A 13,099-nucleotide genomic window follows, 5' to 3' on the forward strand; every position below is an offset into this window, starting at 1 on the left:
TAGCCACAGAGTGTGGTCGGTGGCAGATTTCTGTCTTCCTTGTCCGAGACACGGGTGTGGACATATAGACCATTTCACCGATGCTAGACACAATGACAGGGTTCACAATCCTGTTATTGCAGGTAAGTTGATAAAATGATTTTATTAAGAGAAAATCAATTGAACATGTGTAATTATATAAATCCATAATTAAGCGCGTGAGGTTAGATGGGTGGGGTCAATATCACGTGTTTTGTAGTTGCTTCCTGGTTTAAAAACTGTAGTTTTAATTTTTTTTCCCATTATTTCATTTACGTGTTGTTGATAGAATTTTTCTGATATTGGTGAAAAAATAGTGTAAATATATCTGCATTTTATTCCACTTTCGTATTTTCTGAAAATGGGTGTGTCAGTGTTTCCCAAATCCTCTTTCTAAGTGAAAGACACCAGTGATGACCAAAACTATATATATCCAAATACTGTGTGCATATTTAACATGATGACAATGGCCTTGTCACATCGCTGTGCATTAGACTTTCTAATTTAGTCTATAAGAATCGATTTTGTAACAGGTTTGATGTTCATGGGACTACCTGTATTTAGCACCTGGGCACTTCTATGAAAAGTGATGACGCCTCATTGCATCTACTCAGCACCACTAATAAGCTGATCATGGTGGTTCTTAAGGCTGGATAAAACATGGAATATGGACAGTGTCCATAGCTAGGCTAATCCTTGGTACATAAGAACGCGAGACATGATAAAGGGTAGCGTGTTCACTCAGCCGGAACGTAATGTTTACACTAGTGCTTTTATATATGTGTGTATTATACTCTGTCGAGTGACTTGTCCTTAGTCACTGTCGGTATGGGTGGAGTATTAAATTATTCTGCAGACAATGCTTATCGTGTCTGCGATGGAAAACGCCCTTACTTGATTCACGGTGTAGGTGATCACATATAACGTCCTGCTAGTCTCCTTGTAAAACTCTCCTATGGAAACATTGCACTAATATCGGCGTAGCTAAACCGCACGGTGCTTATATGAATATCCCTTTCTAGCGCGATATTAGGGTTCGCTTCCATCCGGAAAGGTTTCATTGAAAGCTTTAGAAAACCTCAACGTGAAGCACTTGCTTTAAAGGATGAAAGATAGAACACGACTTGTTGTTTCAGTTTACTGACATAAGTTTTACTTGTTAGCAACTGACCTGCTTTAAAGCAGTCTTCTTTCCTGTGGTAATGGAATAAAAGCATTGCGTTAGTGTGACTTATAGCTGAATTCAAAATACGATGATGTCATAAGCCGTTAATTCCAGGGGACTGTTACCCCCAATCTTATATAATATTATATTTATGACAGTATGCTTCCGCTAATCTCTCTATATTCTATTACTCTTTCGGTATCTCCAAATTTGTTTACATTAAATTCGGCAGTAATTTCTGAGGATTTTGACCCCAATCTTATAATAGAATATTTATGACAGTATGCCTCAGTTTCCCTCATAGCGTTGAGGATCTAGCTGGCATATACAGTTTCTCTTATATCGTTGAGGGTCTAACTAACATATACAGTTTCTCTTATATCGTTGAGGGTCTAGCTAACATATACAGTTTCTCTCATATCGTTGAGGTTCTAGCTATTATATACAGTTTCTCTCATATCGTTGAGGATCTAGCTGGCATATAGTTTCTCTTATATCGTCGAGGGTCTAGCTGGCATATACAGTTTCTCTTATATCGTCGAGGGTCTAACTAGCATATACAGTTTCTTTCATATCGTTGAGAATCTAGCTGGCATATACAGTTTCTCTTATATCGTCGAGGGTAGCTGGCATATACAGTTTCTCTTATATCGTCGAGGGTAGCTGGCATATACAGTTTCTCTTATATCGTTGAGGGTCTAACTAGCATATACAGTTTCTCTCATATCGTTGAGGGTCTATCTGGCATATACAGTTTCTCTTATATCGTTGAGGGTCTAACTAGCATATACAGTTTCTCTCATATCGTTGAGGATCTAGCTGGCATATACAGTTTCTCTTATATCGTCGAGGGTAGCTGGCATATACAGTTTCTCTTATATCGTTGAGGGTCAAACTAGCATATACAGTTTCTCTTATATCGTTGAGGGTCTAACTAGCATATACAGTTTCTCTTATATCGTTGAGGGTCTAACTAACATATACAGTTTCTCTCATATCGTTGAGGGTCAAACTAGCTTATACAGGTTCTCTAATATCGTTGAGGGTCTAGCTAACATATGCAGTTTATCTTATATCGTTGAGGGTCTAACTAACATATACAGTTTCTCTCATATCGTTGAGGGTCAAACTAGCATATACAGGTTCTCTAATATCGTTGAGGGTCTAGCTAGCATATACAGTTTCATATCATTGATGGTATAGCTGGTCATTGTATATTCTATTCCTCATTCAGCATCTCCAGATACAGTGTAGCAGCTTCTCTGGGAACGTCTAATATGTAGTTGCTTCTCTGTATCTTTGGACTCGGAGCCTTGCTCTTGTAGCTGCTCAGGGACACACCAGAGTCCAAATTTGTTAAGATTTTATACAATTAGAGTGTATGGTTTTTAGCTCTCTGGACGGAGTCCAGGAGAGCTTACGCAGTCATTCTCATGTTTTTGCCGGAAGTAGAATTATTAAAATTTTGTGGACAGAGGATATCAGAAACAGTGGGACTGTCAGAATGGATTTCAAGACACATGATTGGGGTCGACACGAACTAGATTTGACAAGAAATTTGAGTTGTTAAATGTTTTCATTTTCGAGTAATCGTCAATTTACGGTGTCATTTTGGACATATTCGGTGTCACAGGGACATGCCGAACGTTATTCTGAGGAGTTATGAGGCAAAGTTCCTATATCAACCCACTGTAATGTGTATATAATAATGTGCTGAAACACACGTTTCCCTGTGCCGCTGCAAAAATTTGCTGCTATGCGTGTTACTTTATACACATTATGTCGTCTGCTACAGTGTACAGAGTGTCTCGCGAGGTATACGTAGTTCCAATTGTTTATCTTGAAAGCATGGGAATGGAGCCCTATCTCCAGAGCTACATGTATTACTTAATAATGAAATATGTCCTGTCACCCAGTGTATAGCGTTAAATCACTAATCATAACTGTTGACAAATGTGTTTTGGGTATAAAGTGTTCCTTGTGTAAATATGGTAAATATCAGAAAACTTGTGATAATTTAAATCAAATTTGGAGAGAGTATAGGTTTCTAATTGATTATGGTCATATGCATATATATTGATGATTTGTATTATGTAGTGATAATGTGCAAGCTGAAAGCATGTCGCATTGATACTATATTGATGACCAATTTGACCTGTGACCTTTGGTGACTTATAAATGTATATTATTTCTCTAGTCATATACATCGAAAAACAGTGAAAATATTATGAGATGAAACAGGAACAATTCTCTATAACAGTACAAAATTTCATTTAAAACGACCAATACACAAAGTCGGGAAAATTCATTGAAAAAGTTGAAAATACAACGAATATAAAGCAAAATTAAAAAAAAATGAAAGACTAAAATTGGCACGTTAGCTGTATATACAAACTAGCTGGATTTCAAATCAACGTCCAGAGAGCTACGAGGCCCTTGGCCTCTTGTTATATTAAGTGAGTATTCCATGATACACCAAAACGACAGGTGTTACACCTGCAGTATAAGACCACAGGCGTCTGCTTCTGGTTAGTATTAATAGGAACAATATATAAGCCTTACTACTACTATACCAACAAGGTGTAACACTCAACAAACCGAAAGAGGGAGTGAGCTTCGATTCACTTTGAATTTAAGTTCAATCAGATTAAAATATCAAATGGACGCAAACTTCAGTAACGTACCTTGGTTTAGAATCCTTAAATAATAAATATCAACGTATGTTATTCTTTAGTCGTATGACAATGATTTAAAGATGACAAGATGGATCAAAACGATCGTGATAGCCGACGATGTATCGACTGTGGAACGGAAGTAGTCTGTATCTTCTGATTGATTGACAACTCTATAAACAATACCAAATATAATTGTCGCCCAATCAAGTCTACTTCCTTTCCACAGTCGATGTATCATAGATCTCCAGGTGTTATACCTTGTTGATATAGTATGATTAGGGTATAATTTTTTTCTATTATTACTAACCAAAAGCAGACGCCTGTGATAAGACATGGTAGTAGTGTAATGTACGAACGACAGCATCAGGCGTGACAAGGCGATTGTGAAAGTCCGAACTGTACTATAAGGCGCGAAGGCAATATTTACAATGTACGTCAGGTATGTGCATAGCTTTAAAATACCATCGTTAGTAACGGCACACAAACGTGTACAGGTAGTACCATTGGCTGGTAGCTACAGTATACGCCTAGTAATGACTATAAAACACCTCTTGTACCTGATACAGATTTACTCTGATCAGATTCCTTTTTAACATTTATATTTTCATTTAACAATACACCGTTTAGTACGCAATACTGCAATACATTCTATATACTGTGTGGTTTAAGAGATGTTATCTAGTTGTAATCCCGAATGGTGTGATAGGATTGCTTCCAGAGATACACTTTACCACTACCATACTTTGGTTTGTTTTTGTTTAACGTCCTATTAACAGCCAGGGTCATATACACTACCATACAAATGTAGCCTTTAGTACACTCACGAGTGTGTATCTTGTCCAGTTCTTTATGTGTGCTATAATGTGTGGCCTGATATAACATTGGTTCTTATGAACCTCTAAATAATAATACTATTACGGAAACGATTATCCCTACACTATGCTTAAATTCTATATTATATCATTATCGTCACTAGCTCGGTTAGAGATATTGTAATGTATATTTCTGGCAGTATTTGACGCGAAGTTAAGAAGAACGTCATTATGTTACGTCTTTATCATGTTTCACAATAAAGGTCCATTTTGTGTGATTTGAACGTATTTTATTGTTTAGACACAATTGGATCGGGCACAAGTTTTTAACAACTTACAAAAGCCTTCTCCACAAATATATATTACAAAGATTGTGATAGCAACACAGCATACTTATAATGATTATAAAGAAAGAAAAGCAAAGATGACATGAAGAAAGACAGATCTAGAGATCTAAGAGTAAGATGAATGTTGCTACAATAGAATATACTACAAATTATGGTTCATAAATGATATACGCAATGTATATATTTAAATACACTTGATTAAAACTAATTAAAAACGAATGCATGGCACCTTCTAGCTACACATCCAATACACGTCACTTATCCTTTGTCCACAAAAACACATTCCTTAAATCCTTCATTAGGTCACTCATGAACTTTAGGCCTAAAGGTTTCTTATGCCATGCATTAGAGATTTATTATAAATTGTAAATGATATACGTAAAATGAACCATCCACAATATTAATACTAACAAATTGTAGACTTTAAGAGTGACATAGGTAGAATAGGAAAAACATATTATACATTTATCCTGCAACTGCCATCGCATTGTCGGAATACACCCACCGTATATATTTTTGCTGTATACGGCAGTGACGGAAAACAGCTGTATTTTGGAATCTTAGCACGTGCGTCAGTTCGACTGACCTACTTCAAAGCGAAACAACGTTTAAAAGGCGAACATATTTCTCTCATTTTTGACACCGTTTCACTACAAAATGATTATTTTTGATGATTTTATTTTTATTGTTGCAGGATAAATGGAATACACGGTCAGTGTCTTAAAATATAAGCTGTATTTTTTTAAGTCACAATATCAATATTAGAGTTATTGTGATGATAATGGAACCACTAGATATCAACAAGAATCAAACACGTCTGACTTCAAAATATCAAACAAAGAAACTGAATAACCTATGACAATGATAGACAATAATAGTCAAGCTTACACCACTAAACTGAGGTTAAAGTATGTGTCCCAGTGGGACAAACGTTTCCCACACAATATCTCGTACCGGTCACCAGGTCTCGGCTGAAATACGGGAAAGTATGCGAATAACCAATAGTTTATGAGGAGAAAACAAGACCAACACTACACTTACATCGTTAGTAACAACTCCCTTTGGTTTATAAATCGCAACTGAACCGTTTCTATAAGTCTAATAAGATGTGGATTTTCAGGAAAGATGCTTCTATCAGTTACCTCGTTGGTGACCGATATAATAATATGTTCTTAAAATGTAGACTTATGTAATGGATACAGGACTGGTTAATATCGCATTGGTTTCTTCTTGACTTTACTGTAATGTGCAGCAAAACTACTTTGATCTTGTTTCAGTTTGTAAATGGGTTTGACAATCGTGTAACAATGGTTTATCCTCTGTTACAATGGTTTATCGCCGGTAACAATGGTTTATCCCTTACTACAATGTGCGTCTGGTTTGTACAGATGTTACCGTTTATTTTATGGCTGTCAATGAGTTTCATTGACACGAGTTAGACGATAGTGTAAGTATATATATTTACACACCACACCATACTTGTATACTTACTATAGTATGCTAGTTCTGCTTCCGGGCTTCGTTCTGGTCCATTACGCTGGCAAGGATAATTAGTCAACTCTCTTTCTTCGGGTGGGCGTGGAACATGGACAATGTTGCTCGGGTGGAGAATGTACCCATATTTCAGTTCAAAAGGGCGTAGTTAAGTTATCTACCTGAAGACCAATTCAAACCAAGCACCTGCATAGTATACATTTATATACCCCGAAGTTATTATTCAGTTCCATTGAGGAAATGTCTCGTATCTCGCATGTTGAGGTAGAAATAAAGTTTAACATGAACTAAAAGGCTTCAGATATTCAGATACTTTAACTCACAAGCAATTAAATATGAAGATAGCAAAAGCATCAGTTGTTCCACGCCGACAGAACACTGACTCTTGTAGGTGAGATAAAACAATGAGTAACTGTAATGCACTTACCTGTTACTAGATGCAAGTCTGAAAAGCATAAAGCCCGTTCAAAAAGGGTTACAAATGCTATGAAGCTAAAATAAAACGGAAGCTCGAAATGGAGGGTGATATATGATGGCCGCCTTAAAACGTTTAATGTTCCTTAGTCTTTCTACCAACATTTTTCAAAGTGCAAGTCTGGTAGAACTGGCAATTTGTCACTTGACGATTTTTTTTAGCATTTCATGAATTTATCTGACAATCCGTCTGCGTCAGAGAGTGATGACGTACATATTGATAACAATGAGTGTGTCTATCCTGAGCTCGATGTTGTATTTTATCTCAAGGAGTTAGTAACTGTTATCACTAGTCTCCCTAAAGGTAAGGCTGCTGGTATTGATTTGTTGCTCAACGAGTATTTAACCGAATATTGAAACTTTTTAATACTACCTTAATGTGGGATATTTTCACAAAGTCAGGACACAGGGTGTTATTGTACCTGTATAAAAAAAGGCGATAAAAATAACTATAGAGGAATCATAATCATTAGTCAGATAGCTAAGGTTTGTACTTCTGTCCTGAATAAGCGTTTATTGGTGTGGAGTGAAAGTGAAAATGTGGGACTATAGACGCAATTTTTGTTTTGAATACCTTGATTACCTAGACTGTTGATTACAGGAAGGTATTTGATAGTATATATCATAGAATAATGTGGCTCAAATTATGTAAAGCAGTGGTCAGAGGTCGTTTGTTAGATATTATTAGATCCATATACGATAACGTTAAATCTTGTGTTAAGGTAAATGGTAAGTTATCGGCATTGTTTGATCCTCATGTCGGATTGTTTTAAGGGGAATCGTTGTCCCCGATTTTTCTTTTCTTTATTTATTAATGATATAGAATCAGAGTTAATTAATTCTAATAAGCTATCGGTTGTAATTGATTAGCCTGTTCATTTTATTGCACGCTGACGATACCGTCCTGTTTTCAGAAGACATAAACATGCTAGACTGATTGCATTCGTATTCTTTACGATAGAATTGAGAGGTAAAATTGAGAAGAAAAAAAACTAAAATCGTTATGTTCAGGAAAAATAAAAGAATTTATCCTATTGAATGTTGGACTTACAATGGTATGCCAATTGAGTTGGTAGGTCAATTTTGTTACCTTGGTCTAATTTTTAACGATAATGGTAAATTGACAGGAAAATGAAAATATTCATGTTAAATTGTGAAACTAAATTATTATTTGATACATATATTTCATGTTTACTGAACTATGGATGTGAAGTTTGGGGATTTTGTCAGGCACCACAGTTAGGGAAAGTACACTAATACTGTTCTAAAAATAGTGCTTGGTATAAAAAAAATACCGCCAATTCTTCCATGGGCTACTCTGCGCTTGGACGTTTTCCTTTACAAATTAGTCGCGAGATTGCTGTTTTTAAGTATTGGATTAAACTTCTGAATACGGATAATTTGTTTTAAAATCATGTCATAATGAATTAACATAGCGAAGCCTAGATGTAGAATTAATCTCATGTATCATGTAAGAGCTAAGTAGTCTCGGGTTCTATGATGCCTATTGACTAAGTGTGTTCCTAATGGAAAAAAACACTTTTGTTGTTATACACTCAACAGGTACCTATTTTTGTCCAAGAGTTGAGAAACAATTTCGAAAATTCTTCTAAATGTATTTTATATCAGCATGTCGTAGATCGATTTGAATTTGCTGCTTTATCTCACGAAGTCTTTAACTGTTAAATTAAAAAATATCCCTCCTAAGTTTAGGATACAAGCACACGATTTAAATGTTGAAACTGGTAGGTACCAAGGTATCACCAGAGCCCAAAGACTGTGTCTATTATGTAATAGAAGGGAAGTTGAAGATGAAACCAGTTCTATATATATTATTATGTCCAGATAATTCAGAGTTGAGAATTGTGTACATCCAGCCGTATTTTAGATGAAGTACATGTACACAATAAATGAGTTTCAGTAGATATACTTAATTCATGCTTCTACCAAAAGAATATCTCTACTCAATAACTGGATTGGGTTAGTCAGCATTTGTCAAGTTTCGTTATTTTGTTTACTTTAGAGAGTAGGTTATATAATTATTTCTTGACGGTTGTGTTCTCCACCATCCTGTTCAAATGCATTGTAATGTATGTATAAATCATTTATGTTGTGCTACATCCGGAAATAAACTCAGCTATGGACTTGACCTAACGGCTGACAGATCACCAACGATCGTTAGATATAACCCGTGTACAATCTATTATGTGGACGAAAACGTTTTTTTTTTTTTGCCAATGGATCAGTAGAAAAACAATTCATGTCTATTTCACTTGTTTTCTCATATTATGTATAAATAAAGTATTCTTTACTTTAAAATCTAGTTTTAATCCGAATGTGACAAAACATTTAACATTGATGAAGTTCTGAACCTTTCATATTGTAGGTGCTGCTGGTCACTTTCGTTGAATCACAATTGAGCCTGGAATGTCCAGCGGGTATGTATGCCTCTCAGTAACACGGTCTGCCAACACGTATGGTATAGGGAGCAACAGATATATGATACACATTATTTCAATTAGATTGGTATAGTCACACACTGTACATGACTTATACATGCCCCAAATGCACGTTCATATATTTGTAATTTTAGGTTACGACATAAAGGATTCGTATTGTTACAAGAAGGTTTATGCAACTTTTCCCTGGGAAAAAGCTCAAGATGCATGCGAAAGGTATGTATTAACCAAACCACGTTGTCAATTAGTTCGTTTTTAGCTAACAATTCAATGTTTGCCTCTATATGGCATGTAGCGCTTGTTGTAATCGAGCCTTTTGTTAGACATCCTTTAAAAAATAAAAAATAAAACCCGACCTTTCGGTTACCAAAAAAAAAAAAAAAAAAAACGCTTTACAACTGCACTTTTGATTCCGAGAAGGGTTCATCCTTGGATTTATGTTGAAAGAAGGCATTGTTTGCAAATTATCGACATTGATACGGGAAAAGTTACCGGACGAGTGAAAAAAGCAGCAAGCCAAGGTAGTAACGCAGCGAGATCGTGGTAGGCGCCTGATACACGCAGTGAGAACGTGGTAGGCGCCTGATACATGCAGTGAAAACGTGGTAGGCGCCTGATACACGCAGTGACAACGTGGTAGGCGCCTGATACACGCAGTTAGAACGTGGTAGGCGCCTGATACATGCAGTGAGAACGTGGTAGGCGCCAGATACACGCAGTGAGAACGAGGTAAGCGCCAGATACACGCAGTGAGAACGTGATAGGCGCCAGATACACGCAGTGAGAACGTGGTAGGCGACAGATACACACAGTGAGAACGTGGTAGGCGTCAGATACATACAGTGAGAACGTGGTAGGCGCCTGATACATGCAGAGAGAACGTGGTTGGCGCCAGATACGTGCAGTGATAACGTGGTAGGCGCCTGATACATGCAGCTAGAACGTGATAGGCGCCTGATACACGTACATAGCGAGAACGTGGTAGGCGCCTGATACACGCAGTGATAACGTACAGTAGGCCCCTGATGCACGCATAGAAAGATCTTTTTGATCATAGTCGTAAGAACACATTGAGCATGCACGTGTGATATTGTATGCGCGTGGTAAGGAATGAACGATACGTGAACGTGAACACTACATAGACCACGTCCTCGATGTGTCGAAAAAAATGTCCAAAGCTTAAAGAGATCTTCAAGAAGACCACATCAGGGTATGATACCGTTACAGTACATATGGAGTCCAAAAAATAAACAATTGCCATAGGAAGCCCAAACGGACGGAACAAAATGGGTGAATAGACTCAAAGAAAAAGCATAGGCCATCGTGAGAGAAAGGCAACGATTCTTGATCTACCATCATTGGATTACAGAAGAAAAATCACATAAACTAGTATTTTAACAGAATTTGACCATTTCAATTGATATAATGTACAAATTCTATAAGAAAATCTCACTCATAGTTGTAATTTATTAAAATCTAGAAATGGATAAATTTGAGATACGACCCTTTACTTCTAAACACTCCATTTTTTTGTTAGATACGTCCTTGTTCCTCTATTAAAACAATCGATATGTTGCAACGGAGATGTATAGATTCTATATATGTCACGTGATATTTAAATCATCAAAAGAGAACAAATCTATGGCGCGGGAAGGATAAAATTATTTTTGCCTAGGCAGAAATCGAATTTTGCAAAATTCTATTTCTGCCTAGGCAAAAGTCGATTTTTGCCTAGGCAGAAATAATTAATTTTGCCTTAAGCATAAATCGAATATTGCCTAGGCCAGAGACCTATATACTAGTTTATCCTGCAACTGCCACCGCATTGTCGGAATACACCCACCGTATATATTTTTGCCTATATGTATTCTCTATATATAGGTCTCTGCCTAGGCTGAAATATTTTTGCCTAAGCAATATTAGATTTTTGCTTAGGCAATATTTTGGGTCAAAACAAGAAATTTAAATCATCAGGAAACATGTCTAAATTTTTGCTCTGCAATATTTTGAACTCCGATGGGTATGTATACCTTGTATATAATCAATTAGCCGTGATGAAGGCTATGACGATAGACATTGGTGTCGCGGGCGGAGAAACCACCAATTCAACAGACATCGTCCCCGTCGCATGCATCTTCGCTAGCCAAGGCTTCTGATTACGTTACACTACTTGGCTTCTGATTACGTTACACTACACGTTCGTAATCAGAAGCCTTGGCTAGCGAAGATGCGTCGCATGATGTTCACACGTAACTGCACTCACGACAACATTTTACTGTCATGTGATCAGGACATCCCTTTCTGATCTATTGAGTTACTTCCCTTCTTTACCCGCAGGGACCGAGGCTACTATTCTCCCCTAGAATATGGGTTCGAGATGTTGTCGGCGGGGGTTGATGTCTGCTGGGTTGTTTCCCTATCGATGGCACGTTAGTTAAAAATACCGAAAAGTAGTTTCAATAATCAATTTAACCAGGGACATAGACACCGATTGGTTGCCATGTGCGATATTATTCAACAACCGCCATTTGCATTTCAAGGTCAAAACAGAATCAATGCTAGACACTTGGGGTGTAACAACATGGTTATTTTTTGCAGCACACGTGATTCACATGAGCTTACTGTGTTCTCCTGAAACTAGCATTTTAGCAGCTTATAGAAAATCTATCATAAGTGCTTAGCACGTTTATAGGACCTAAGTCTGACATGAAAATCAGTGGAGCCTGGAGATGAGACAAATCGTAATCGATGTACTCGGACATATATCTATATATGTCTCTGATGTACTGAAATCTTTCTATGTTATTAACAGTAAATATATACGTAAGTAACCAATCTAAGGTCGTGATTAAAAAAGGACATTTAAATTAAAGGCATGCAACTCCGGGATCCAAATATCTTTGAAAAATTTAACGTGAATTTCACTTTTTTGCCCTTTTCACATGAAATTCACGTGAAAAATTTCACGTGAAGGAATATTGACTGTGTATACTCTCCATTTTACACTATCTTACACTTGGCAGGAGTTTCCTCTGTGGCCCTGACTTACACCAGACCAGATGCGAACAAACTGGTTCGTCAGTTTTTAAATGTAATGTAGCAGGCCGGGTTTTAATTGTGAATAATGTACATAGTTGTATGGTCGCCTTCTAGCTTCAGGCTAGGGGGAATTTCCCTTTAGCTCAGTCGGTAGAGCGGCGGACCAGTAAGAGGGTCACAGGTTCGATCCCGGCTGGCTGCATACTACTAATCCTTGAACTTTTACAGTAATATTTCAAACAAGTATCTTGACGGACATGCAACTGTTTATACAGGCCTTGGAAGTTTTTTGTCAAGGCTAGTCTTAAAAAACAAAATCACCAGGTCCTTTTGTATTTCATAAACAAACAACGTAACCAGTCCAAGTGGTCTAACTGTTTGGACCACAAAAATGACCAAGTTGTCAGGGCCAGAGGAATCTCCAGCTATCTTGTACTCTCTTCACAAAGTCTTTCCCTCAAACAACCACAACCCATAGCTCCAAGGAAGCTTATAAGTCTCCTATAGTTTTCATTTGGAGTATATAGTCGTGCAGCCTCACCAAATCTTAATTCACACGAGCCTGAGCTGGTAAGGTGACCTGGGATTGATTTATTTCAACTAATTCTTGCTGGTT

The 13,099-nt window shown here is 37.1% G+C and overlaps 1 protein-coding gene across 1 annotated transcript in view; it reads left to right on the top strand.

Moving 5' to 3' along the window:
* LOC117327648 (L-selectin-like) overlaps window positions 1–13,099 on the top strand; it is a 23,671-nt gene continuing 10,572 nt past the window's right edge. Inside the window, exons 1-3 of the mRNA XM_033884723.1 lie at window positions 1–122; window positions 9,372–9,423; window positions 9,579–9,660. Of these exons, the coding sequence (XP_033740614.1) occupies window positions 81–122; window positions 9,372–9,423; window positions 9,579–9,660 (176 nt within the window). The 5' untranslated portion in view covers window positions 1–80. The remainder of the gene's footprint in view (window positions 123–9,371; window positions 9,424–9,578; window positions 9,661–13,099) is intronic.

This window comes from Pecten maximus, chromosome 1 (genome assembly GCF_902652985.1).
Source record: "Pecten maximus chromosome 1, xPecMax1.1, whole genome shotgun sequence".
Taxonomy (NCBI): domain Eukaryota; kingdom Metazoa; phylum Mollusca; class Bivalvia; order Pectinida; family Pectinidae; genus Pecten; species Pecten maximus.